General features: G+C 38.0%; 1 protein-coding gene and 1 non-coding gene across 2 annotated transcripts; one reads left to right on the top strand and one right to left on the bottom strand.

Moving 5' to 3' along the window:
- Positions 1-531: 531 nt before the first annotated feature.
- LOC125695678 (macrophage mannose receptor 1-like) lies at positions 532-27,467 on the top strand. Its single transcript, XM_048950453.1, has 30 exons — positions 532-853; positions 2,432-2,830; positions 4,370-4,540; positions 5,168-5,332; positions 5,644-5,760; positions 6,681-6,830; positions 7,672-7,854; positions 8,044-8,198; positions 9,127-9,240; positions 10,067-10,182; positions 10,943-11,091; positions 11,478-11,677; positions 12,053-12,174; positions 12,913-13,000; positions 13,688-13,832; positions 14,289-14,324; positions 14,416-14,585; positions 15,436-15,503; positions 17,641-17,741; positions 18,048-18,190; positions 18,871-18,985; positions 19,089-19,237; positions 20,498-20,600; positions 21,123-21,355; positions 23,579-23,744; positions 23,875-24,027; positions 24,349-24,465; positions 24,712-24,879; positions 26,131-26,172; positions 26,570-27,467. The coding sequence occupies exons 1-30, from the start codon at positions 793-795 to the stop codon at positions 26,800-26,802; spliced, it is 4,332 nt and encodes a 1,443-aa protein (XP_048806410.1). The 5' UTR covers positions 532-792; the 3' UTR covers positions 26,803-27,467.
- TRNAM-CAU (transfer RNA methionine (anticodon CAU)) lies at positions 19,909-19,980 on the bottom strand. The gene has a single exon. It is a non-coding gene; the product is annotated as a tRNA-Met (tRNA).
- Positions 27,468-27,485: the final 18 nt, after the last annotated feature.

Below are 27,485 nucleotides of genomic sequence, written 5' to 3'. Positions count from 1 at the left end.
GTAGACAGCAGAATTTTGTCAGAATGTCTGAACAGAGTGTACTTTAGGATGTGGAAACTTTCACAGACCAGATGGATGAAAAATGTGGCAGTATTCCTTATCAGTTTAGTTTCCCTCTTTTGTGATAATTGAAAATCTATCATTTTCTGGTGGCAGGTTATATTTTTCCCTTACTTGTGTCATTTTTTTTCAGAATTTCATCAGTTGTTGCTGTCAGTTTGGGTGCACTGCTTCTGTGTGTTCTAGTAGAGAACAAAAGAAGGGGATAGGTGCCTCCTGAAGAGAACAGATTCTTCTTCTGCAGCTTTTCTCTTCTTATGGAAAAGCTGAAATGCAGTTTTTTTTTCTCTAATTCTAGGATCATGGTTACCTGATTTGCCTGGTTTTCACAGCCGTTTTTCATGGTACCATATTACATTCTGTTTATTGGATCAGACCAATCTTATTCTTCTTTTTTACTTTCTTTATTTCCATTAGAGAAATATTCGTGTCAACTTCACCCTAAAAATAATGATCCTGAGTATCCTAACATATCCACAGAAAACTCTTGCATTCAGTACTGAAAATAGCTTAAAAAGTAAAGCTTATTCATTGAGGTATTATTTCAAAATTACATATGTGACGTGATTTGGTTCCTCATTTGCAGACCAGAACTTCCCTGTATCAGTTGAGTCTTAAAACCTAAAAGGACTTGTTAACCTGGATCGATGCAGAAGGGTTTTCTTGCAAGACACAATTTGTTCTTCAGCAGGAGTTAGAGCTGCAGAGGAGAAAGGAGCAAAACATCTGGCAATGGCTGTTTACCTTCTTGTGATTTTTCTCTTTTCCTTTTGTACGCATCTTCAAGCGTCTGGTAAGTCTTTGTCCTCTGCTGAGTTCAGAGTTTTGAAAGTGATCTTTCTCCCTGCTTTTCTGTCATCCTTCCTCATCAAGATTAAGTTTAAATCTATTTGCAGCCCAGCATGTAATTTGGAATAGTTCCTTCCAACTCTTAAATCTGGTGATGTTAGACATTGTTTTCGTAACCCAGTATTCAAGGATGTGAATGAGTAAAACAAACAAACAAACAAACAAACAAAATACAACAGGCGTGAATAAGGCAGTGCTGATTCCTGAAAAGCAGCCAGCTGAGTGTGGATGTAGCTGACCTGAAAGTACTCCACTGGGGGGAAAATCAGCTCAGGTGCATAGGGCAGTGTTCTCTCAGCATGCTTGGAACCACTGGCTGATGTCTGTGCTGAGTTTCCTATTCAGCTCATGTGGCTGTTGCGCATAGACTGTTGTTTACTGGAATCCTATTTCCTGGCTGGCAGCTTTAGAAAGGGCCTTAAAAGCTGCTGCCTGTGACCTTGGTCTAATCCACCACGTGTAAGTTTCTTCTCTGCAAGTTTTTGGGCAAGGCTTAGCTGGCTAGCATGAAGCACCTCTGCAGCCACAGAGCTGTGCCAGGGTGAATGCCATCTGCTTGTTCAGATCTTTAGCTTTTTACAGGAATGTCAACACAGCAGTTGACTGCTTCCCAGTGTTCTGAGATGTGGGGTTATGAACCACATCTATTTCTCTCCTGGTAAGAAAGCTGGGGTGGCAGGAAAGCTCAATGGCACAGCAGAGCAAGCTGGGTCATATTGCTGTCAGTTGAGGAGAGTTGAGGGATACAAAGCCAGCAGCAAAAATATTCCAGATTTGGAGCAGGCTGAAATTCTGCCCACTTATTTTTTGCAATTGGTCGTCAGAAACAAAGCTCTTTGGAGTGTCGTGCAATATTTCACATTTCTGTTTACAAGTGTAGCTATTAATGGCACTGAGGACAGTTATCCAGTGCTCACAACTGAAGTGATGATGTTGCAATTTGTGGTTTTCCTCCTGAGAAAAGCACAACCTGAACTCTGACTCAGTGAAGAAATGACTTTTTGTATGGTTGCCAAAAATTCTAGATATTATTAGCTAAAATTGTAAAGTGCTGCACTTGTTTATTGAGTTGCAAAACACAATGTTATTCTGGGCCAGATGTAAAAATGGTTGAATGTTGAGTATGGAAACCTTTTTTCATGCCTCTAATGCAACAGGCCTTTTACTCACAAAATTAAAACCTGTTTAATATGCTGTGTGGTGGTGAAAGTTTGCGTAAGTCATTAAATCTCATATTAAATCATTAAGTCATCATATTAATCATTTAAGTCATTAAATCTAATCTCATTCTTGAATGGCACTTTGAGAACAGTGTGCTTTAAGAAGAAAATTCTATTCTGTATGTATCTTAAAAATATTGTGATGAATGCTTTTCATACTGTTGATGAAACTCTCTGGATTTCTTTCTCGATCAACTCTGAATGTCTATTTTTTGTTGTAGCAAACTGTCGTATAGCAAGAAACTGATTTATCTCCTATGGCAGCTCTCCTCAAAAATTTGCATTCTGATTTTGCTTTATAGATAGTGGAATATTTTTAATTTATAATGAAGATAGCAAGCTCTGTGCCCAAGCTCAAAACAGCAGCTCAGTCATAACTGCCATGTGCAATGTGAAAAATGAGTTGCAGAGGTTCAGATGGATCTCGGCCACACAGCTGCTGAGCATGGGGATGAAGCTGTGCTTAGGAGTGCTCACCAAGGATGATGAGGCTGCCATCACATTGGAAACCTGCAACAGGACGAATGAGCTTCAGAAGTGGGAATGTAAAGGTGAAGCACTTTCAATCCAAGGCAAGGATTTGTTTCTCAACTATGGAAAAGGGAAGGGAAAGAAAATTAGGTTGTCCAAAGAATCAGGCAAAGGGAGCCGATGGAGAATCCATGGAACTGCAGGCAGCATATGCTCCAGGCCCTATGAGGGTAAGTATTGAGAATTAATTTCTATATTTATTGGTAAATTAACTGCCCCTATTTAAATGGATTCAACTGCCTGCTTGTCAAGTAGCAGTCCTTGTAATAGTGATATCAGTAATACAGTTCACTGAAAGTGGCTTAGCAACGCAACACAAATAGCATAGAATCATAGAATCATGGACTAGCATAGGTTGAAAGTGCCATTAAGGACCATTCTGTTCCTACTGCCTGCCACCCACTAGGCCAGATTTCTCAAAGCCTGTTCTTGCACCTCCAGGGATCCCAACTTCTCTGGGCAACCTGATCCATTGCCTCACCACCCTCCGAACAAGGGATTTCCTCCTAATATCTAATCCGATCTCTCCTCTTTTAGTTTAAATCTTCTTTTCCTATGTCACTCTTAGACCATGTTGAAAGTCTTTGTCTTTTTTTATAAGCCCCATTTAAATATTGGAAAGTCCCCTCAGAGCTTTCTCCTATGCAGTCTGAACAAGCCCAGCTTCCTCAACCTTTCCTCGTAGGGGAGGTGCTCCAGCCCTCTCAGCATCTTTGTGGCCCTCCTCTGGACCTACTCTAACCTGACTGCATACTTTTCTGCCCATTTCAAAAAGTGTGATTCTCTCAAATGAAAGAATAAAAGGCTCATGATGAACTAAAAAAGGAGAATGGGAATTCTCTTTCTACAGCAACAATGGAGGGAGATGGCGTGGGTGGAATCTGTGACGGTTTCAAAATCAACTTGATCCATTTCTGGGAGAAGTGGTGAATTCCATTATATTAAAATGTTGTTCTCACTTGATTTGACCAGGTGCTGTCTTTATAAGTTAATTTCTATATAACGTTGTTTTGATTCACTGCTAAAAGTGTTTATCCAGTGTTTCTCAGGTCCAGAAGGAAGAAAAAGCATAAGAAGGCAAAAATAAAAGACAGGACTTTAATGCTTTAGAATGCAGTAACATCTTGCACTTAGATAGGAATGCTGGAGATTTCAACACTGGAGAGCTGGATCTCCTTTTTTTGCTTTATTATCCTGTTTGGGTTTCACAGACCTAGCATTCAGTCCCAAGTGTTCAATGTCCTTTCTACTGTAACACTAGTAAGGTGAGAGGTTAAATAGCAAGAAACAGTTCTACCCGGAATGAATTTTATCATTATTTTGTTCAGATACAGACAAACTAGACTGTGTAGACGTTGGATAGTTGCTTTCCAACAGTTAAAAATTTAAGATATAACATTCTCTCATGTGGACTAATAAAAATACTCTGACAGTTCCTTTCCAAGCTTCTCCAACCATACAGAGAAAAGAAAAAAAGATCCTAAACATCATCTGAGGAGACAAATTTGTGCAATGGGAGAAGCTGAGTCATGAAATAATAGTCCACACATGACAAGTAATAAATCTGACAGATTTTTTTTTTTCTGAGGGCTAAATCAAGGCTGTTTAAGAGTGTTAATTAGAAACATCCACAGAGAGATGCCTGTAAACAAACCCTGTGATTAGTATTGGATACCAAGTGACTGCTATTAAACTGTTTCTCTCCATAGATATGTATACAATAGGAGGAAATAATTTTGGTGCACCTTGTGTGTTCCCTTTCAAGTTCAATGGTAAATGGTTTGCTGACTGCATCCGTCAGACTGATGCAAGCTCTCTCTGGTGTGCAACTACTTCAGATTTTGATAAAGACCAACGTTTTGGAAATTGTCCATCAAAAGGTAATTTATTTATAAATATTTCAGGAAAGGCGTTAAGTTAAATGTCACCTCCTCTCACAGTTAAAATCTCCTCAGGATGTGAAAGTAGTACTGGACAGCAAACTGGATTCTGGGTAACCTAATTCACTGGTAAGCTACGCAACTTGATACGGGGCCTCTGCTCTTCATTCAGTTTCTGCATTGGCGATAAGGAGACTGGTATCTATGAAATATATGGTGAGGATGTTGTGTGGAACTGATGGAAAAAGTCAGAACAAAGTACTTTTGAGGCATTTTGAGACAGGTAATGAATAGAGTAACAAGGGTTCCAAAGTAAATAGAATGGATGGAGAGACCAAGATTTCCTGCATGGGGAAAAGGAGGTTAATGTGGACTGAACTGTGAGAGAAGTAGATCAGATATAAAGGGAAAAGAAAAGAAGAAAAGTGAATGTAGAAAAAAATGAGACTTGTAAGAAGTAACTCTTTACATTATGAATGTGTTATTTGTATTGAAAGCACAAAGCATATATTGAAAGCAAAACCTACAAAACCATACACTACACTGGTTTAGTCTTCACCGAATACTTTACTTTTTACATTAACAGTTGTGATTATCTTATCAAGTTGTGCTTTTCATATTTTATAGACACTCTCCACAAAGACTTTTGGAAAACAAATCCTTTGACTGAAACCCATTATCAGATAAACGCAAACTCACTTTTGACATGGCATCAAGCAAGAAGAAGCTGCCAGCAGCAGAATGCAGAATTGTTAAGTGTCACAAACCCTCATGAAGAAATGTTTTTGTTAGGTAAAGCAAAAAATTACATACAAACAAGTAAATGAATGTACATAAAATGAGCTTTAAAATAAATACTTACATTCACAGTTTGAAAATAAGTCCCAGTGCCATTCTTAAAAAAAACCCATCACTTTCTGACAAAAAAAAATCTTAAAATACTGTGAAAAAAAAATGTAACCCATATAGAAAACATAAAAAGATACCTATGACTTTTTTTTTCATTGTCCAGTTTTAAAAAATTTATTTCAAATTTTCTTTAACAACTTACCAGATGCATTTAATTATTTTATTTATTTATTATTATTATTTTGCACATGTAGGACTCACTAGTGATCTGGGATTCAATGCCAAGCTCTGGACTGGTCTTGTCAGACGACTTGATAGCAGCTGGGAATGGACTGAGGGTAGTCCTCTCAGATATCTGAATTGGGCTCCAGGTGAGTGCATTTTTCAGAAATTATGGTCAATATTTGGACCAAAATTCTGTTCTCTTCCCCGAAGTCGTGTTACCCGATTCCTTTTGTTTCACAGAATTTTCGCTGGTTACAAGTGCTTATGATAAAGGTAGGGTATTGCGATAGTGGGATCGCATCATAGATGGCTCATTGTTATTTCTGAATTTCCCAGGAAAAGCAGACAGCTCATCTAAGAAAACCATTAAAAATATGCATTTGCACCTCACTCAGTGTTTGATTTCCATCTACAATTTTCTCATCAGGCATATTATTCAAACCAAACGAAAACCTCATGAAAAGTGGTATATAGAGAATTATGAAAGAGGAAAAAAAAAACACCAAAAGAGAAACGCTGTGTAATTTTGTTTCAGTTGCTCTCCTTATGTATTGCTTATGATGTCTATTGATAAACTCTTAATAAGTCTCCACTATATTTTTCAAGATTTAATTCACCATAGTGTATGTTGCTGAAGTCAATATAATTTCATAATAACAGTTCTGATGACAAGAAAATCCAAGGGGTGAGCGCTTATGTGGAATTCAATACAAATTTCACATCCATTTTTTGACAGCAAAAGATATTGAGTGTTTTGCAATAATACCAACCCACAGGGAGTTGTGCCTTAGCTGAATTTTTATGAAGTGTTTTCTGTGTGCTGCAGTATTTCAAACACCCTCATTTTCTCCTTGAATTGCTCATGGGAGGGGGGGAAATCCTCATATTTGAAATGCGGGCCCTCCCAGTGGGCCTCACTGGTGTCTCTTCATCACTGCTCCTGGGAATTCTCATTCTGAAGAATCAGGAACTAAGGCCATGTGGCTGTGCATTCCCTCCTGTGGTGAGATGAAAATATTCAGTGTTAACAGAGTGATTCTCTGTATGTTGTGCTTCTTTCCTAAAGGAAATCCCTCTGTGGAGCTTATAAAAATGTGTGGAATCTTCCAAGGCAGGAATGGCAAATGGGAAAATGTGGCATGTAATCAAAAGCTGGGATATATCTGCCAAAAGAGAAACTCTTCCATTGTGGATGACTCCTTCATTGTTCCCTCAGGTATGATGAGTCCTGAAAAAAGATGTGAGCTAGAGCTCATGCTCCCCCCACTCTCTCTGACATTTTCTACCCTGTTCTGAAAAGAAAATACTAGAACTTGGGGCTGGCACTTTTTCCCACTGGAGTTCTCTTTTCACTGGAGGCAATGTAGTCTTTTCTATAGGAAGAAAATGTTTAGTGCTTGGGAATTCTCAGCATGCCTCTAGCTCTGCTATAACTCCCCCAGCAACACACGATAGTCTATAACATTGTTCACTGGACTGAGGGTTTAATGGCACACCTTAAATACTAGGGCTGCATCCAGGTAGCCTACTGGGGATGGTTTCTGACCCATGCTTACCTCCAGACCCATGCTTGGATGTTGACCAGGGGAATGCAAGCTTGTACATAAATATGTCTGGGCCTTCCAGTGCATAATATGAGCAGTGCAGGAGCTCGAAGTGACTGGCAATCACCTGGTGTTTCCTAAAAAAAACCAGAAAATCTCCAAAATTCACCAAGACAGAGTTCCTGTGTAGGACAAGAGGCCCTGTGGCTGTACCCAAAGCCTCACGGATGGGGATTTGATATAAAGTATTGCCCTTCAAGCTTTCATACCAAGTTGATGAGTATTTATTTCATCCTCTAAAAGAGCTATTTGGGTAGCTTCTGGAACAATATTGTTCTGATGCAGATATCTGTTTTGCATTCTTTATGATACTCCCACCCTTTTTTGTCTTTTCTACCAGTCTGTACTCCAGTATCTCAGAGTTTGCAGTACAGGTAATTTTCTTTGTGATTAGCAGAGAACACTCAGCAGAACCGCTCACTAATTGTTTGAAATGTTGTTTTTTTTTTTTAGGAGACATGAAGCCTGTTAAGTGCCCCAGGGAATGGGTAGCCTATGCAGGGCATTGCTATAGAATTTACAGAACACCCAAAATATGGAAACAAGCCCAATCATCATGTAGAAAAGAAGATGGAGACCTGACAAGTATTCATAATGTTGAGGAGTACAGTTTTATAGTGTCTCAACTTGGGTATAGTGAGTATTCCCACAAGAAATTTCTTTGTCTGGAGCTATACTCTCTTGCTGTTACTCATGTAATCATTATAACCATAAGCTTACCTGTTAATTTGTTTACTTTTTGAAACTCCTTGTTCAGTAATTGTGGATATTAGACATTGTATCTCAATTTTAAGACAGTGCCTATCATTAACTTTGTTTTTCCAGAGCCAGATGATGAGCTGTGGATTGGTTTAAGTGACTTCAGGTTTCAGATGTATTTTGAATGGAGTGATGGGACACCTGTGACATACACCAAGTGGCATCAAAGACAGCCGACCCACACACCTAATAAGGCAGACTGCATTGTTATGAATGGAGAGGTAAAAGTCCCTCCCTGACTTTCTTTTGCCCTTTATACCTCCCCTATACAGGGAAAAAAATCTGTGAAAATTCTGTGATCAAAAAAAAAAAAAGAAAGAAAGAAAAAAAAAAAAAGAAAAAAAAGGCTTTTAAAGAGTTTTAGGAACTTGGTTTGCTTCAGAATATCTTAGTATGGTGAGTGGCTGGAGACCAGGTTTAGGGAGACGTAAGATGGAGCATCAGAAGCGACGCACTCTGCTGAGAGTTGATCTACTTTATAACAGTTGCAACAAATCTCCCATCTGAAATTGACTGAAGTGACCCTTCACCTGCCTTTGACCTAGCCAATCATAGCTGCATAGTCTAGTTATTGGAACAGGGACTTTCTTTATCCTTCCTGTAAAACATCAGAAAGGTATGTAAACATACTTTTATTACAGTTGCTCTGGGAGCTCATATTACTGGAAGCACAAAGAATTAGGTACAAAAAAACCACCAACTTTGTTCTGTTTTACACTCAGTTTAAAATGATGAATTATTATACTAGGGAAACAGTATGTTTTCCATATGTTTTTTTTTTTTTTCTCCAGCACTTCCTTGCTGATGTCATCTGGGTGTATGAGCATACTATTGTATATATGAGCACGAATAAATACTGCAGTGCTGAGAATAAGATGAAAGAGAAGATGTTTTGTTACTTTTCTCATCAGCCACTGAAACTTTAATACATGCCTCCCTAATTCTCACACTTCTGAGGAAATGTGGCCCTCAGTTTGTTGTGTTCCCTGTCTGGGAGGTTTGGAGAAAGAATCCAGGCATGGAAATGCTGAAACAACTCACACCATATGAAGAGAGAAGCGGTCTCTCTGAGAATAGTAAATATTCCTATAGAACCTGGATTTTCTCTAGATTTCACTTCTCTTTGTGGTTTCTTCTTGCCTTGTTCAGGCTGGGTTCTGGACTGACAGTGCTTGTGAAACAAAACTTGGTTACATCTGTAAAAGAAAACCCTTGGCAGAGGAATCAGGGGAAGCTGAAGTTACTTACCCAGGTTGCCAGAAAGTAAGTGTGAAACAAAAGCAGTGAAAGGTCACTGCATCCCACTTTCACTTCCATGATGGTAAGTGGCATAGAAGTCAATTATTGCAATTTGTGGACTCCTAGAAAACTGTTTCTTTGTCTGTGCTGATACTTCTTAGACTAATAAACTCAAAATGTCTTCTCTTTTCCTCACTTACACATGCACTTCACAGTGCTTCCTCTTGGTGCAGAGCTATTCCCTTTGCCCCAACAGCCTCTCCCTGCAGAGCATCTCATTGCTTTTGAGCTGGAACCCACAGATTGCACAGACCCATCTAGGTTCAACCCACCCATCACAGGAGGCAGAAATATCTGAGCCTGCTGTTTTACAGTGCGACTGCAGCACAGCCTCTTGCAACAGCTGCACATAAAAATTATATGCTGTTTTATGCTCTATTTAAAATGACATAACATAATACTATGGAGAAACAAACAAAAAAAATGTTTTCCATATTTTATTTTTAATTTCTCCAGCACTTCTTTGCTAATGTCATCTGAGTGTATGAGCATAATGTTATATATTAATAACACAAAAGCAGAGCTGGCATTACCCGATTTGTTGAGCTGTGGCTGTCAGCTTGCTTTCCAGTTCCAAGTCAGAGCCATGGTTCATTACTGACAAAGGCACCTGTCAAGGGGCGAGAACCAGTGTTGTGGCTGCAAAGCTATGTTTGATTATACTAAATTCCTTTTCATGGCTTCTGAGGTTGATTTTGGTGTGGGATGTGGTGTTAATGTGGCTTTTAGAAGAGCTCTATGCTGGGCAATCTGGCAGTTCCCCTTGTGTATCTGTTGTTTGCATTTGCAGGGCTGGATGAAGCATGGCTTTTACTGCTACTCCATAGGGCAGCTACCAGCAACATTTTCAGAAGCAAAACTTATCTGTGAAGAAAATAAAGCTCACCTGGCTACTGTGACAGACAGGTATGGCAGTGTAATCTTGTCCTTTCAGATGTGCAACCAAGCAAAAAATTCAACTCTTCCTACTCTGCAGTTATTAATAGTGTGTAATGTGATTCTACTTCTTTGGTGTAAGATACATGTTAAAACTAAGTATAACAAAGTAAAACAGGCAGTGCTATGTCATCAATATTAACATTCAAGCTATGGCTGCTACTCACCAGCACTCTTGTTGTCCCTGGTAGTAAAGATTTGATTCTGCCCCCCCAGCAGTCCCAAATCATCAGACTGTTTTGAAACTCACTGAAATGAACTAAACAGATAAATACGAAACTATTTATTTCTTCTGGATTTGAGTTTTTAGCCTTTTCCTCATAATAGGAAGATCTGGAAATGTATTCTTTTTTAGAATAATTATTTTATCCTAGACTAAAAGTATTTAAAGATCTAAAACTTATTTTAAAGCATAGTAAATCACTGTATCACTGATTTAAATAAATGCATTAATTCAAGTATTGGCTTATATTGCTCATCGTGTAGCACAAAGGGAGAATAGAATCACTTTAAATTATAAGCATGATTTACATTACCTAATTGTAAAGTAAACAACTTGTATTACGATGAGATCTTAAGACCATGATCCTTGTTTCAATCTATGCTTATTTTTCCCCACGTAATTAACAAATCATCTTAAATTTACCAGGTTTACTACAGTGAACTATTTGAAGAAATAGGCAGATTGCAATAAAGCTTGATATATTACTTTAGTACTTATTCTTCACAGATATGAACAGGCTTTTTTAACTTCTATAATTGGATTCAAGCCAGTGGAATATTTCTGGATTGGACTCTCAGACGTGGAGGAGCAGGGGACGTTCAAGTGGACTGGTGGGGACCCAGTCATCTTCACTCACTGGAACATGGGAATGCCAGGTAAGAACCAGGAGTTCAGAGTTTCTGCTCTGGGGAACCAGGAAGTCATGGTTTAGAAACTACAGGGTGGTTTTAAAACAGTTCTGACATAAATGTGCAGGAACAACCATGCAACTTCTGTTTGTACTGAAGCTGTAGTAGCTCTTTCCAGGTGACCACCTGGGTCTGCATGTGGCTGCTGCTGTCATTCGTTCTTGGTTCTCTGCTGGCTTTTATATTTTGGTGATATAATATATCATCAGTGTAATATGAGTTTTTTTATAACTTATTTTAACTACTTGAACATTCAAACACAGTGGGGACAGGTAGCTTTTAGTAGAGGATATATGTTTTGAGAAGATGTAGGTACATATCAATAAGGTGTTAAAATTTTGTCTTTCATGAAGGAAGGGAGCCAGGCTGCGTGGCCATGAGAACAGGAACTTCAGCTGGATTATGGGATATTCTCAATTGTGAAGAAAAAAACCTGTTTCTGTGCAAGCAGCTGGTGGAGGGAGCGACCCCACCACCCCCTCTGACGACTCCTCCGCTCCCGTCCTGCCCAGACGAATGGCAATCCATTCCTCAGAGCAGCTTCTGTTTCAAAGTAGGTATTTAACAAGTGAAAAAAAAACACTTGTCATTTCAAGTAAGAGTATGCTTCATGTATGCATGGAGGATGGATTTTATCCTGCTTACATAATGGGTTATTTGTGTTTACACATCTCTAACCATATCCTGGGTGGAGCATCCTGAGGTGTTGGAAAGTGCTGTGTGCTGCTGGATTTGAAGTTTGGAGCTACCAGGATTCTGAGATGATGCCAAAAGCAAGGCTGAAATAATCAAGTTTGCTAGGTGACCACACAAGCAAGGTGGCACAACTAAATGTCCAATGATTAGAGGCAAGAAAACAGAGCCTCAGAATGCTGACTCTAAATTACTCTAATATCTGAGACTGTATTTAACTGTCCACTTTTCACAGATTTTTCAGAGAGGAAGGGAGAAAATGCAAACATGGTTTGGTGCAAGAGATTTTTGCAGAGCTATTGGAGGAGATCTGGCATGTGTCCACAGTGAAGAAGAGCAAAAACTAATATCTAGTTTGTAAGTATCTGCAAAATAAATTGTGTAAATATAGGAAAGAAAGTATTTTAAAAATGAACATATTGCACGACATGAGGAATTTCCAGTGGTCAATTTCTTCTTTTGGAAAGACAATGTGCATCTCTGCAAAATGTAAACAGGTAGAAACTGAGGTAAAGAGGTGGAAAGAAGTGAGCAAATGTGCTTTTTGGCAGGCCTTTGGGTAGATTCATCTATGTGTGAGAATAGCTTGAATACACGCAAAAATGAAAGAAGGGTCATAAAAATTGGTTTCAAGTCAGTTTAGTTGAAAAAGAGAAGCCTGTTGTAGTTGACCAGCAGATGAAATAATAAAAAAATTGAAGGAATATTTTATGCTGTGAAATGTAATTTTCCTTCTTTAGTTAAGGGGAAAAATTGGAGACTAAGAAAGACTGACCTACTGATGTGTTTAAATAAATGTTTAACTGAAGCAAATGAGTACTGGCTAGTCTGGGTTTGAATGCATAAGTTTCTTTGTGGGACCAAGACCTTAAAATTTTCATTTAATTCAGTAATTTTGATAATGTGATATCTGTGATCATTCCTGTGCAGTTCTGTTTCCCTGATTCCTGTCAAATGTTTTTCTCCACATGAAAATGGGGGGATAACAACATGAATTCCTCAAGTGATAATTCAAGTGACGAAACTTTCATACAATATATATTTTCCATCTCTATTTCACACTCTTATTGTCTATATTTGCACATAATCATTTAGAAATAAAGACTATCGTCACTTATCTTACTGGATGGGTTTAAATGCCTTGGACTCTGATGGAGGATTTACGTGGTGTGATGGTTCACCAGTGAGTAAAAATTTCTTGTTCCTGCTCCTTTTCTTATACTACACGTACGGCTTGTCAAGCATGTACAAAACACAAGTGACTTTAAGTCAATTTCCCAAGTCTGATTTAGGAATTAGTTTTTATCTTTTGATAGTTCACAATCATACAGAGTAGTATGACAGTTATAGCAATGAAATAACACCAAAGATAATGGAATCTCTATTTTCTCTCTTGGTTTAAGCCATTCTGATTGTACAAATCTCTGTATTTTATTTGTTATTTACTGTGGAAATAATTGTGTTTGTTTGGTCAAGATAAGCTTTTCTGCCTTCACCCTCTTAAGTTGCTCAATGTCTGCAAGGCCCAAGGCCATATGATGGCAGCTTCGGATGTCTCTGCAACATCAGGGCAGGAGGAGAGGATCTGAGGAAAGTTCTTAGATTCTACTTTCTAGAGCTTGACAGAACAGCTTAATCTCTTCACATATAATGGAGGAGAACAGTTTTTTGGCTTCCTAGTGTTGGCCAATAGGTACAGAGAAGAATCACTATGCTATACAATGGTCTTGTGGTCATGTCCTACTTCTGGAGTTTGGAACAAACAGATAATGTGGACCATGAATTCAAATGAAATCTTTTCTTCTTTAACAAGTTGAAAGAATGTTTTGCTTCAGTAGAAAACCCTGAAAACGCTGTGTTTTCACTATAGGTAAATTTTCAAAAATGGGCAAATGGAGAACCAAACAATTATGATGGAAATGAAAAATGTGGAGTGTTTTATGGCTATAATGATATGAAATGGAATGATATATTTTGTGAACATATGCAAGACTATGTTTGTCAAATAAAAAAAGGTAAGTTGAAGACCTTTTTTTTTCTAAAAATGGTATTTAGAAACAGTTTAGAACATCCTCTCTAGGTAGATCGCATCACATGTATTAGAGCCAGCTGTTCCATGAAACACTACATGAATTTCAATTTAAATAAAAGCAGTTGAAAACTATGAATTCATCGATGAGATACATGTGTGAGTTTAGCATGTACATGCAGCATGCTGAGGAAATGAAATCAAGTAGCATAAATGCATAGTCCATAGTTTATGCAAGATCTAACATAGTAGTTTGCTGAGTGTAACACCTTCTTTCAGAAATTCCTAGCAATTTTGTGACAAAAAAAATCTTACGAGTAACTTCTAGGTTTCATTTTATCACTGGAAATTAAAATGCAATGGTAAATGATTAAAAAACAATGGCATAAACATATTTGATTGAGATATTTCTGATATACTCAGATATTGATTTACCTTGCAGGAGCATCACTGAAACCAGAACCTACATCCACATTTGGTAAGTCTTGTACTTTCAGTATGTGAAGAAATTTTCATGCAATGGTGTTAATGTCTATTATGAACACTCTACTTAATGTTTCAAATTGCAGATTATGAATATATTGTTAGTGAAGATGACTGGATAATATATAATCATAAGGAATATTACTTTAGCAAGGAAGCAATGCCTATGGAAAAAGCAAGAGACTACTGCAAGAAAAATGGTGGTGATCTCGCTGTTATCGACAGTGAAAGTGAAAGAACTTTTCTTTGGAAATATGTAAGAAAATCACTTCAAAAAATCAAGTTTTATCCTCTACTGAGGCCTCTTTTTCAGCTGGCTTCAGACATATCAGAAAGTAGTCTGCATAATAAAAAATTAATGTTACCTTTCATAAGTTTAACCACCTAGAAACTTTGACATAATCATTATTCTAATAAATAATTGTTATGTGTAGAAAAGTCTTCCGTTTCTTTACAAGACCATTGCCAGAGTGCAACTTTCAACATTTTTTTTCTGTTCAGTTACAAGTTAGTTACTGAGTGTGTATTTTGTTTTCCATCTCGTTCTCTTCACAGAATTTAGAAACAAGGGGGAAAGAAATCCCTCTCTTTGTCAAAATAGATTAAATTTTCAAGAAATAGTTTGAGCCAGGCTGCTTTCCAATAGGAAGTGAATAACTTGGTGATTCTAGTTTTCTATAAATAGTTTCTATACTATTAAAAACAAGTATGATTCCTCCCTTACTTCCATGTGATTAAACAGTAAACTCCGTTATTTACTTGCAGTCTTTCGGCAATTTTCCACTATGGTTTTCCTAAAAATATGGTTTTATTTTATATTATATCATATCCTCTTAAGACATTTTTAATTTTGTTTTGTTTTTAATCTTAACACAGCATTTTGCCCAATTTCTTTTTCATCCCATTCTTTTTTTTTTTTTTTTTAATAATTGAATGATAATTTTGCATTTTGAAGTTTGGGCACATAATCCTAGCAACTCCCTGTACACTGCTTGTCATCTAACTGCATAAATGTAAATAAGGTGTTTCTAAGTGCTTGCTCATTTTATTTGAAATCTATTTGATTACATCTCATTGATACTTCTTTTTTTGTGTGTATGTTTTAGACTTTTTATAAAGATCAAGGAAATAATTTTTTTATTGGCTTAACTGTGAGCCTTGACAAGACGTTCCGGTAAGTGAAAACATTAAGTATTTAAGACTCATATGTGATGTGCGAATATTTGCCAAGGCTGTTTCTAGGAGGCTACTGAGGCTTAAAGGTGAACAGAGTTTGCCTACAGCCATATTTTGACATAAAATCTTAAAATATGATTCTCATTTTCAGGGTAGCATTTCTCCTATGATATTTTCATTATCTATTTTCTCTTCTTCTAGTTCTAGGCCCTGTTTTTTGTTTTGGGAAGTCATGTTTGCCCACAGTCAGAGTACTCTGAGTTAACCATGCACTCACTTTCCTCATTAAATGCAAGAGAAGATAAGATAGATAAGATTGAGGTCTCTAGAGATATTCCAGGTGGTACTTTAAGAAAGTATTAAATATTCAAATGATCAAAACCTTCCTCTGCCTTCCTCTTCTGCCCTTTTCTAGTGCCTTCTTCGGGGATTTCAAAGTTGCTCAGATGAACCTCTGCCTCATTTTAACTTTTCTTCTGAATTCTCAGGATGTCTTTCTTGTTCACAAACGGCAGACACTCATCTCTGTGGAGCTAAGACAGTCTGATTTTTTGGAGCTTCTGCCCTCTCCTCCCCTGCCCAAAGAAAAAAAACTTTATTGTTTGTCTTTACTGCCCCTCTAGTTTAATCCTTCTTTTTTCTGGATAATGGTCCAACTTTACCAGAAATCATAGAATCGTAAAATCATAGAATACCTCAGAATAATAGAAATATAGTTTCCAACCCATAGTTTGGGTTGGAAGGGACTTTAAAGACTGTCTAGTTCCAACCCCCTGCTATGGGAAGAGACAACTTCCACTACATCAGTTTGCCCAAAGCCCTATCCAACCTGATCATGAACTTTTCCAAGCTTGGAGTATCAACAGTTTCTCTGACCAATCTGTTCCTGTTCCACCACTCTCACAGTAAGGAATTTCTTCTTAATGTCTAATCTAAATCTACTTTAAAGCCATCTGCCCTTTTCCTATAATCTCTGATAGCCCCTCTCCAGCTTTCTTGTAGGCCCCTTTTAAGTACTGAAAGGCCACAATGAGGTCTCACAGGAGCCTTCTCCAGGCTGAACAACATCAGCTCCCTCTGTCTATCTTCATAAGATATCTGCTCCAGCCCTCTGAGCATCCTCATGGCCCTTCTCTGGACTCATTCCAACAGGTCTATGTCCTTGTTCTGGGGAGCCAGGTCTGGATGCTGTACACCAGATGGGGCCTCACAAGAGAAGAGTGGTTGAAGACAATCATCTCTCTTGACCCACTGGCCATGCTCCTTTTGATGCAGCCCAGGATACACTTGGCTTTTTGGGCTGTACATGCACACTGCTGACTCATTTTGTCTCGCGTCTTTAAGACATTCCTCCCAGTTTACTCTGTTATTTTTTTTTTCCTGTTTGACTCAGGAAGATTTGCAAGTGAAAGCAGTTAGGCATCCTTTTGCATTCCTTATTTGTAGTCTACTGGCAGGAACACGCGTACTGTTGATTAGCTTCACAAACTGGAAAAACACTGAATGGCCCTGGAGCTCATGCTGTCTGAAAGCACATTCCCCACTTGACTGTGCTCCCTCCAGCACTCTGAGGCTTTTTACTTTTTTTTTCACAGGGCATTTGTGAGAATAAATTTGTGAATCACTGAACTAGGAAGTTTTTTTTTTTTTTTTTTTTTTTTTTTTGCATAACTGAAAGCAGTAGCAATATATATTATAGATTTCTTTTGTTAACAAAATTGTTCCTAGTATATAATTTGAGAATCTCTCCTACCCTTTAAGACATTATATCACTGCTTTGGCCCCAGGAAATTACTAAGTTAGCCTCATGTTTCTGCATCTGTGCTCCAGGTAAGGCCAGGCCCAGTGTTGCACCAGTGTATTTTGTTTGAGTTATTAATGCTCAGAGACAGAGGAAAGCCATGACTTTGAAAATACTATCTGAGACCTGGTTCAAGTCAACAGTATTAGACATTAGACATGAAGATATTTTTTAATGATTATAAGTGAAAAGTTTTCCTTTTACCAGAGAAGAACACATGTTTGTAAAGTAGGATATAGAAAAATAAAAACAAAACTACCACCAAGCTCTAGTAAGTCCCTAGCAAAGAAATGCTACCCTACAAATTATTATTCTCCCACATCACTTATTTCAGGTGGGTGGATGGAACTACTGTAAACTATGTTGCCTGGGCCCCAAATGAACCCAACTTTGCAAATAATGATGAAAATTGTGTGGTCATGTATACCCAAACAGGTGAGTGCTGTAACAATATTCAGTCCTTCATGGTGTGGTACAGACTTGAAAGGGCTGAATGTGCAAGTCTGTGGCTTAGAGATCTGCATGAGATTTTAGAGAGGTTAATTAAAAATGACCCTTTGGCAGTCATGAATTTTGCTGTAAACCTGAATATTTCTAAGGAGAATGTACATAAAATTAGTCATTATTTCCATGGGGAGGGAAATACTGTAATCAGTTCTACTTCCTATTATAGATTTACTAAAGGAAAGGTCACTCTATATTTCAGTCTCAGTTTTGTCTTTTATTCTGATTTACTTTAAGGTACATGGAATGACCTCAACTGTGGCAGTGTTGAGCTTTTCATCTGTGAAAGGCTTAACAGTACTGTTCGTCCAAGTACTGCTCCCACAGTACCACCACCCAATGGTGGGTGTCCAGAAGACTGGCTCCTCTTTGATAATAAGGTGCAGTATGAAAAGTCAGTATACTGCTTTTTAAAAAGAATAGAAAACTTCCTTGGTTCAGTATTTAAGTTGAAGCAGTGATTTGTTTATCACAGAATATATTCTGACCATGTATATTTAATGACCCTAAAAATAAGAGTCCTAAAATAGAAATTATAGTCTGTATTGGGGCTGCAACTGTTATCAAAGAAATCATGTGCCATATAAGGAGAATACTTCATTATGTATTTTTGCTATTATTTAGTATTTCCAGTGATAGTGGGCAACTGTGGGAGAAACAACTTCAGAACAACTGTATATTCTTATTTACTTTGCTAAGCTTATCTGGCTGTCACTTCTGGGATACTTTTTTGACCTGTGTGAATTCTTGTCTGAGGTCTTAGGCATTCCTTACTCAAAGTCAAGCCTCCGAAATGCTGTGGAACCATTGCTTGAACTTAATTTCCACTGAAAATTTTAGACTGATATATTTCTTCTTCTAAATGGGTGTTAAAATATGGAGGTTTTCCAGTATGCATCTTTTCTTTCAGAAAAACCTAAAAGCAAGCTAGAAAGGACAATTAAATCTCCTTTTGGTTTGAAATATTTAGCCTATCTCACTTGTTACACACAGAGATGCTTTCACTGGAAACTCTAAAACACCATCCAACTACAGCTTTGGCACACTTCTTACTTTTCAGTGTTTCAAAGCATTTGGCCTTGATGAAAATTATACACTGACATGGCATGCTGCACGGAACAATTGTATTACTGTTGGAGGAAACCTGGCTACTATCTCAAGAAAGGAAAATCAAGGTATAAAGTACTAATCTTTTGATACTAAATGAGACATCAAATGATCATGGAGAAGCAGATTATAACGTTTTCCTTCCATGTACAATATTTATCTTTTCTTCAGCTTTCCTCATGTCTCTCTTAAAAAATACTGCAACTGATGCCTGGATTGGACTGAATGACATAAATCATGAGCATACATACTTATGGACAGATGGAAGTCCAGTTTACTACACAAATTGGGCAAAAGGTTCCCGAAGTTACTACAGTAAGGTAAAAAATGCATTGTTATCATGGAATCATAGAACCATAGAATCACAGAATAGAATAGCTTGGGTTGAAAGGGACTTTAAAGACACTTAGGGGGCAAGAGGGAGACTCATCCTTCTTGAAGCAGAGACTAGGACCCATTCCCCTATGTCTTCAGGTTTTGTGGTCTGTCTCCTCAAGTTTGGAAACTAGCTTAACTTCTTCCTCTTGCAAGGACTTCAGACAGGGTAGTTGCCCTGCCTGTATCACTGCACAATACCGCTCATCAATTTATCTCCCTGATTCCTGAATACTACATTTCCTAATGATTTCCTCATGCAACCTGGCCGCTTGCTCAAAAAGTTTATCAAACTGGGAACACTTGCACCTCCTCTTCTCTCAGACCCTAGGAGAACTTCCAGGTTCTGGAGTTCCCTGCAACAGAAGATATGGGCAGCTTTATTCACTCATCTAGAGGTCTGTCTGCCCGTCATTGGCACCCAGTCTGGGTTTCCATCTCAGTCCAACCACTGTGGCCAATGGTTGCCATGTGTATTTCAATAATGCTGCTCCCAGAAGATAGAGACAGAGAGAGAGCTGCCTGGTGCCCTTCTGATCGCTTGTGTTTCCTGAATGCATCTTGGAGTCTGACTGTTAAAATAAATTACACTGCTTTTTAATGTCAAAAATGCTGCTAGCAGAGGATGGTTTCGATCCATCGACCTCTGGGTTATGGGCCCAGCACGCTTCCGCTGCGCCACTCTGCTGCTCTTATTTTAGCTTTTGTGGATGAATAAAATGTATGTCAGCTGTATTTTGCTGTAAAGTTACATTTCTACTTTTTTTTTTTTTAAATGATCTTGTTGATTTTGAAAGCAAAGTAGCCATGAAGGTCCACCTTCAGACATTTTTTCTCAACTTCTGTGTTTCATCATGATTTTGTATGAATCCAGACAGATGTTTGGAAACACTGTAAAAATCTCCGACAAGTGAGCAATTTCCCTCCCTTTACCATGACTGATCAGGAGATTCAAATAAACCATAGCAACAACTATGTAATGTTATACAGAGAGTGTTATTTAGACATGATGAAAATATTTGAAAAATGGTATTTTACATTTCTTGATGCTAAGCCTAGTAAGATAAGTGCACTGAATGTAGTCCTTCAATAATTTTATTCAGACATGCGTAGCTGAATGTGATAGGGAAATGTATATCCAGTAGGAAAAGGAATGCTTCCTATTTATCCACATCTTTTTCTTACTAATCTAATTTCCTCCATAGGATGACTGTGTCTATATGAAGAAGAACCCTATTGAACAAGCAGGGAAATGGAAAGATGAAGATTGTAAAGCAAGCAAAAGTTACATATGCCAGAAAAATGCTGGTGAGTTTTCTTTAAGCACCTTCTAGAATGGTTTACGTACTATGGTTATATAAAGCCCATGGTAAAAGTGATTTTCCCATAGTCAGTGTCATTTTAACTGAAATTAATTTGCAATTTTGAAATATCTCTTGCGTTAGGATCCATTTCAACCAGCATGCATACTGTTTCCTGCAAGAAAAAATTCTTCCTGTTTTAAGGACCAGACCAGTAAATTAAAAATAATGATAATAATAATGATAAACTATGGATCATCATGTATTTTACAGTCATGTCTTTCACAGTACAGCAGCCAGGATGGAGAGAGAGAACCATAAAGATCATTTCTGACATGAAAATTTTGTCAGAGAACATGAAAACATGGCCTCATCACTGCAGTGCTAACTGGGAATCTTAATTTGTTATTGCAATCTCTCTCAGTTACTTGATTACTCTGATACACTAGGTCCTCTTTCATTGTGATAATACGTCTAGCCAAGATAAAGCTTCCAACTTACATTTCTGCTTATTTGTTTTTTGTTACAGACCCTAAATTGCAAAGTTCCCAAGCCGTGGTTCCAGTGTTTGGCTTTAACAACTATGGTGATGACCGCTATGCAGTCATCAACTATAAAATGAACTGGGAAGAAGCACAGAAGAATTGCAAAGACCAGTATGCAGATCTTGCCAGCATTTTAGATCCTTATGTTGAAGCTTACCTTTGGTTACAAATACTAAAGCATGGAGAGCCCGTATGGATTGGTCTTAACAGCAACATGGTAAGCCAATAAAATGCTTGTGATAAACACAGCTATACTCCAGATCAGCATAGATTGACCATGTTTCTTGCTCAGAGGTTGGCAGAATCCACTACTGTGGCCCCCAAAGAGAGTGCTGTCTATGAGATCCATGAATGCTTGGCAGACATCAAAGTCTTGCCAAGATACTTGATTTCCTTTCAATTCAGAAGTTTTAAACATCTACATTTTTGGCCATAACATAAGCAAGAAGTGCCACAGTCTACATTCCAGAGGCCACCGAGGCTGTAGCTGCAGTAGCTAGTGGCTTCAGAGGTAAAAGAGGTTATGAACTTCTGCTTCCTGCGCTCTTATATGCATGTGGGAGGGCACAGCTCTTTCTGAGAACACTCTGTGAAGAATATCACAGAAACAGCTTGGCTTAAAAGTAGTTTTTTCTGTGTGGTTATTTTGAGAATTATTGTTTCAAGTTAAAGCCTAGCATTTACCTCTGTCTTAGTAGAAGGGGAAATGGTAAGGTGCAGCATAAAGAAAGGAGCAGGCCCCTGGATGTGGGAATCCTGTAGGGTGGTTTTCAGAGCTGATGCCAGTGCCCTGCAAAAAGCTGCCACCAGCTTCAAGTCAACAGAGAGTGTGAAGGGCTGAAATGAGAAGTGTTTGCTAAGGGCATATAAAAAGAATATGAAAAAAGATGATGCAGCTGGATATTTGTGGGAACAGAGTTATAAGGAAGTCAAGAGCAGAGTGTTAGAGCTGGAGCTTGGTGGGACATTAAGGCACAGTTCCTGATGTGAGATGAACAGGAGCTAAATTTTGGTGAGAGCAGGCATGGGGGAATCAGGATTAGATGCAAGATTAGGATGGAACTTGGCCAAGGAGGTCAAAGGAAAATGGACAGGAAAGAAACTGGTATGAAGAACTAAAAGGGAGCCTGCCTCCAAAGACAACAGGAAGAAGGGATCAGGCTGCACACGGTGGGGTTAACAGAGCCATAACTGCAGCTGCTGCTGGTCATGGTCTGCAAATAGTGGTGAAATCCACTGAAAAAAGTACGTTTAGAGAAAAAAATACTATATATCATATAGTATATAAATATAGTGTGTGTATATATATATATAGTATTTTATTATTTATATATTAATATATTCTTTATATAGTATTATATGTATAGTCTGTGTATATATATATAGATACTATATATATATAGTATATATATATATTTATATACATATATACTATATATAATGTTAAATAGCTGGTCCATGCAGTGAGTGGCAGAGGTCTGTGTATGTGTCCCATGAAAAATGTAATCAGTATTTCTGGTTCCAATTGAACTTCTGCTTTTTTTTTTTCTTTCTTTCTAAAAATATAGAAAAGCTTGTGTTAGAAGAATGCTAAGAATACTTTCTCTGCAATTTTTGTTTGATTTCTGTGTTTATTTGGACTCCTTCAATAAGATCTTCAGTTATATAATCGCATTTGCTACCACAAGGCCCTTTGTCCATTATGCTATACAAACTGTATAGTGTGAACTGAATAACGCAGGTTGAGTGTGAATGAATGTCGTTAGGACTACCATTCTATCTGCTGCATAGGGCTGAGGTTTGGTCATGACAGAGGAAAAATTAATTACTGTCACGGAGTTAACTAGATCAATCTATGATCTATGCCCCCCCCGCCCTCCGGCCCTACAAAATAGGAAGGCAAAAGGAAAAAGGATAGGGAGATGGGAGCTGGGCTCAAGGAAGGAAATAAAAAACCCGCAGCAAAGATCTATGGAGGAAAACTTATTTTACTAACTATGATATCGGAATGCAAGGTAACACAATATAATACAATCTAATTGAAATTGAGCTTAATAAATCAAATAAGATAGGAGAGAGAGAGTTCCTGGGACCGAGTCAAACCTCAAAGGCTTGGAACAGCTAGGAAAGCACCCTCCAGCACCCACTGCAAGGAAGTAAGAGACCGCCCCACCTGGAAGGGCCAGATCCCATGACTTCCATAAATGTATAGGGGAATAGGTACCTGGAATTGGAGCATTAACACTTTAACTCCCAGGGCACTACATGATGTTATGATGCGGAGTACTGAAAGCCAAAAAAACATAAAACCAGGACAATTACGTGTAAGTAACTGTGATTCTGACCTGTCCTAACTTTTACATACCTTCAAGTGCAGTCTTCATTTTCTTTTAATCTAATTCATATATGTGACATGATCTTTACTGTCATTTGCTTTTAGACTCGTGGCGTTTACATGTGGTCGGATAGAAGGAGGAGCAGATATCATAACTGGGCCAGTGGAGAACCAAATAAGAATGCAGCCTGTGCCTATTTAGATTTGGATGGTTTTTGGAAGACAACATCTTGCAATGAAACATTTTTATCTCTCTGTAAACAATCTGATGGTAGGTCATGAATAGGAGAAGTGCATTTAGAAAGGCTGGAATTTCAAATCCCGTCTTTATTTCAGCATCAGCAGATCATGTTTTCCTTGGCTTTTAAAAACCCACTGAAAGTTGTACATCTCCTTAACAGAGTTAATTCCTACCGAATCGCCACAGCTTCCTGGAAAGTGTCCTGAACCAAAGCGCGGTAGATCTTGGATTCCCTTTCGTGGCCATTGCTACTATGTTCACACCACTTCTGAAGTAAGCTGGCCAGATGCTTCCATGATGTGTATTCAGATGGGTAAGTGCCTTTTTATGAGAGCTGCTCTGAAGGTAATGCCTTCTATTTTACCATGTCAACCCATGATGTCAGAGGTGGATATTGGTAGTCTGTCAGTAGAGGTTGAACTTTCCTTTTGTTCAAGTTCACAAGTTCACATTTTGTTGTGAACTTGTGATCTAATAATTGAAAACTCTTGGGCTTTAAAGGATTCCTTCACTCCTTCTCCCTCCTTTCCCCCAGCCCTCCCCATTTTCTTTTTTCATGATTGTTTACTGAAGTAAAAAAATGTATAGTGAGAAATATTGCTGAAATTTTTGTACTGTTTATTTGATATTTTAGGTGCTTCTCTGGTTTCCATAGAAGATCCAGCTGAAATGAACTTCCTCTTACTTTACTTGTCTCCACTTGCAAGTGATTTCAGAAAATTTTGGATAGGATTGTTCAAAAATATTGAAGGTAATTATTTCATAATGGTCCAGAAGGGTTAATGTGTTGACTTCATCTGTGTACAGCTTGTGAGCATTTACATTTGACAAGTTCACATCTAAATATCCCTATCTGTTAAAAGAGTGAAAACAGAATCTTCTGTAAAGGTAATTTATTTAATCAAATAATAAATTCCATATGCAATGTCCTTGGGCCTGGTAGACTAGAAATATTTTCCCACTTCATCCATTTCCTATTTAATACTTCTAATTTTAGGGGAATGGATGTGGACAGACAGAAGTGTGGTAGAATTTGTCAACTGGGAGAAAGGAGAGCCTACAATGATTTATGATGAACACTGTGTGGACATGGATGTCTCAAGCGGATCCTGGAGGAACTATTACTGCTCTGTTGACCGCAATTTCATTTGTAAAATCCCAAAGAGTGAGTTCTAAATTCTATCTACTGACTTATTTTGTAAGTAGTTGTTAACTTGCATCAGGCTTAATTGTACCTGCACTGGATACTCTTTGTGGATGGATCTCGATGCATGTGCGTCAAAGCTAGGAAAAATAATGCAGGAGAAGAATCTCAATCATATTTTTATCTTCTCAGTTTAAGAGCATTGCTTTTTTGCTATTTGCTGTGCCAAGAACAGATCAGTTGGTGAGAGTGTGGAGGAAGTTACGTTAGGGTGCAGGAGGCATTAGATGAAGAATAGATGACTAGATTAGTGATGAGAAGACAGACAGATGGCTAAGCTGAGAGGTGGCTGGGCAAATCACTGAGCTTCTGGAGGATGAAAGCAAGGGCTGCCAGTGGATTAGTAGAAATGAAGTGTGCTCAGTTTAACTGAATGGCTAAGCAGAAAGTGTCAGTTGAGGGTGGGCAGTGGGGCCCAAATCATTTCTCTGCTGACCCAGGCATAATGAGACCTGCCAAGACTGATACAGAAAACGATACATTTTATTATTAATGGTGGCCTTGTGGTTTTTAGTTGAATATGTCACAGCCTGAGATGAGGCTCCCTGGCATGCACAGCAGTGTTTCATAAATGCAAATGGAGGATGCAAATCTGCACATGCATACATGGAGTGTGCCACATTTTCTCACATCAGCTGGGAAGTGGTTTGAAAAGGCAAACAGATCCACTTCTCGTATAATTCACACAACTTGCAACTAATTGAATCTTCTTTTTTTGGATCTCCACATGTTGGCAGTAGAACCGTCCATGAGCTCTCAAGGGCTAGCCAGCCAGGCCTGCAGAGAATTTACTGTATCCCAAGCAAAAGAGAAAGGAAAAAAGAAATGCCTAAAAATACAGCTTGAATACTTTTAAGTAAAAATGTGCTTTTCAGTTATTCAAGTGTAAAAAGTTAAATTCTTCAGAATGAAGGTTGGGGACTGTGGAAGTATGAAAACTTTTAACATCTGCTTCCCGAAACAATAAAAGAGTTCGAAGAAATATAAAGTGAGACATCAGTTTGGAGTTTTTAGAACAAACACATTTAACAAAAATCGTTGATAAAATCATCAAGAGTTTTCGATGACAATGTTTTCATATATATTTTTTCATCTCCGTTAAGTAAAATGTAATAGGAGCACAAAATAACAATTATGTTTATGGTATGTATTTTGTATTTGAATGACTACTTGCAAACTATGTATAATATATGTATTTTTTTAATTTTAAAGTTATTGAAGTTGAACCAACCCATGATTCATCTGTCAATCAAGGTAGGTTTTATAAGCACATTAAAAAGAAATTTCGATAAATTATAGACATTCATTATTTAGAAGTAAATGAGTTTCATTGAAATATCCATTTAACTATCAGTAGTGATTTCATTTAAAACCTGTTTAAAAGGTGAACTTTTGTCTCAAACTGGATGGCTTATTGATGTTTTTGTTGTTTTGTGAATAAACTGTGGTGCATTATAATGCTGCTTTTGAAAGAAATGTAGGAGAGATTGAGCACATTTTTGCTCTGTCTATCCAAAATGGGTGTCAATTTTAAGTATAATTGTTCAGTACTTTTCTAGTTTACCTGGCTGGTTTACTTAGGGAAATGTTTGTTATATGCAGTAGTAATCTCTGGTCATTTGTAGTAATTGTTCTGTTTCGTTTTTCTCAGCATCAAAAAGAGAAGCTGCTGTTTCATCCTCACATAGTCGAGGTGTGATGATTGTTACGCTAATCTTCCTTCTGCTAGCAGGCACTGGCCTTATAGCATATTTTTTCTACAAGAAGAGACATGAACAGACAACTGTTACAGAGAGTTTTGGCAATGCCATATACTGTGGTAGTCCTGATCCTGGAACTCATGAATCAAAATGTCTTGTGACCAATATTGAAGAAAATGAATAGGCAATGGGTAAATAGGTAAATGGGTAAATAGGGTAAACTTGGGCTTGATTGGAAAGGAACTGAAGTACTGGAATACCAAAATTCTGAACTTAAACTGATTTTCTCCTATGGGAATTCTTGTTTGTTTTGCACAGGATACTTCTTGCTTATACTAGCAGGAACAAGCAATCTTGCAACATTCTAAATCTGCTCACGAACAGTAGTTCTTGGGAGGACTGTTGAACATACATAAAAGCTGGAGCTACACTGTGTAAAGGAATACTCAGGATGTTTCAGTTGATGCATGGGTCCTGCATCACCCTTAGATACCAGGATAACTGTACTCATCACAGGAAACGGTCAGAGTAAGTGCCTTAGCGTTCTTCATAAAGTACATCTAGATCTGTAGGAATCCTGGTGATGCCACGTCTGGTCTCCAGCGCAGACTGGCAGAATTGCATATATTGCATGTCAGCTCCGAGATCACTTGGTACACACTCATGCTGGAGTAGCCAGGTAGCCAGCTACAATGCTTATAAATGCTTCTTGGTAAAAATTGTTTTCTTTCTGTCCCTTGTCTTCCCACTTCTGTATAGCAGAAGTCTGCACACCTTTGTCAAGATTTTGGCTGCACATTTTCTATAAAGACCCATTTAGCTAATTGAATATGACAGTCAGGTCTCTCATTAGCCTATTCGCCCCTT

This window comes from Lagopus muta, chromosome 7 (assembly GCF_023343835.1).
Source record: "Lagopus muta isolate bLagMut1 chromosome 7, bLagMut1 primary, whole genome shotgun sequence".
NCBI classification, from domain to species: Eukaryota; Metazoa; Chordata; class Aves; order Galliformes; family Phasianidae; genus Lagopus; species Lagopus muta.
This window is presented reverse-complemented; position numbering and strand designations above follow the sequence as displayed.

Bases quoted from the DNA above. Each gene is read 5' to 3' on its own strand.
- LOC125695678 (XM_048950453.1), top strand. From the start codon at position 793: ATGGCTGTTTACCTTCTTGTGATTTTTCTCTTTTCCTTTTGTACGCAT. The intron at 13,001-13,687 runs GTGAGTAAAAAT...TTTTCACTATAG, and splicing joins CGTGGTGTGATGGTTCACCA to GTAAATTTTCAAAAATGGGC. The intron at 15,504-17,640 runs GTAAGTGAAAAC...CACTTATTTCAG, and splicing joins AGCCTTGACAAGACGTTCCG to GTGGGTGGATGGAACTACTG.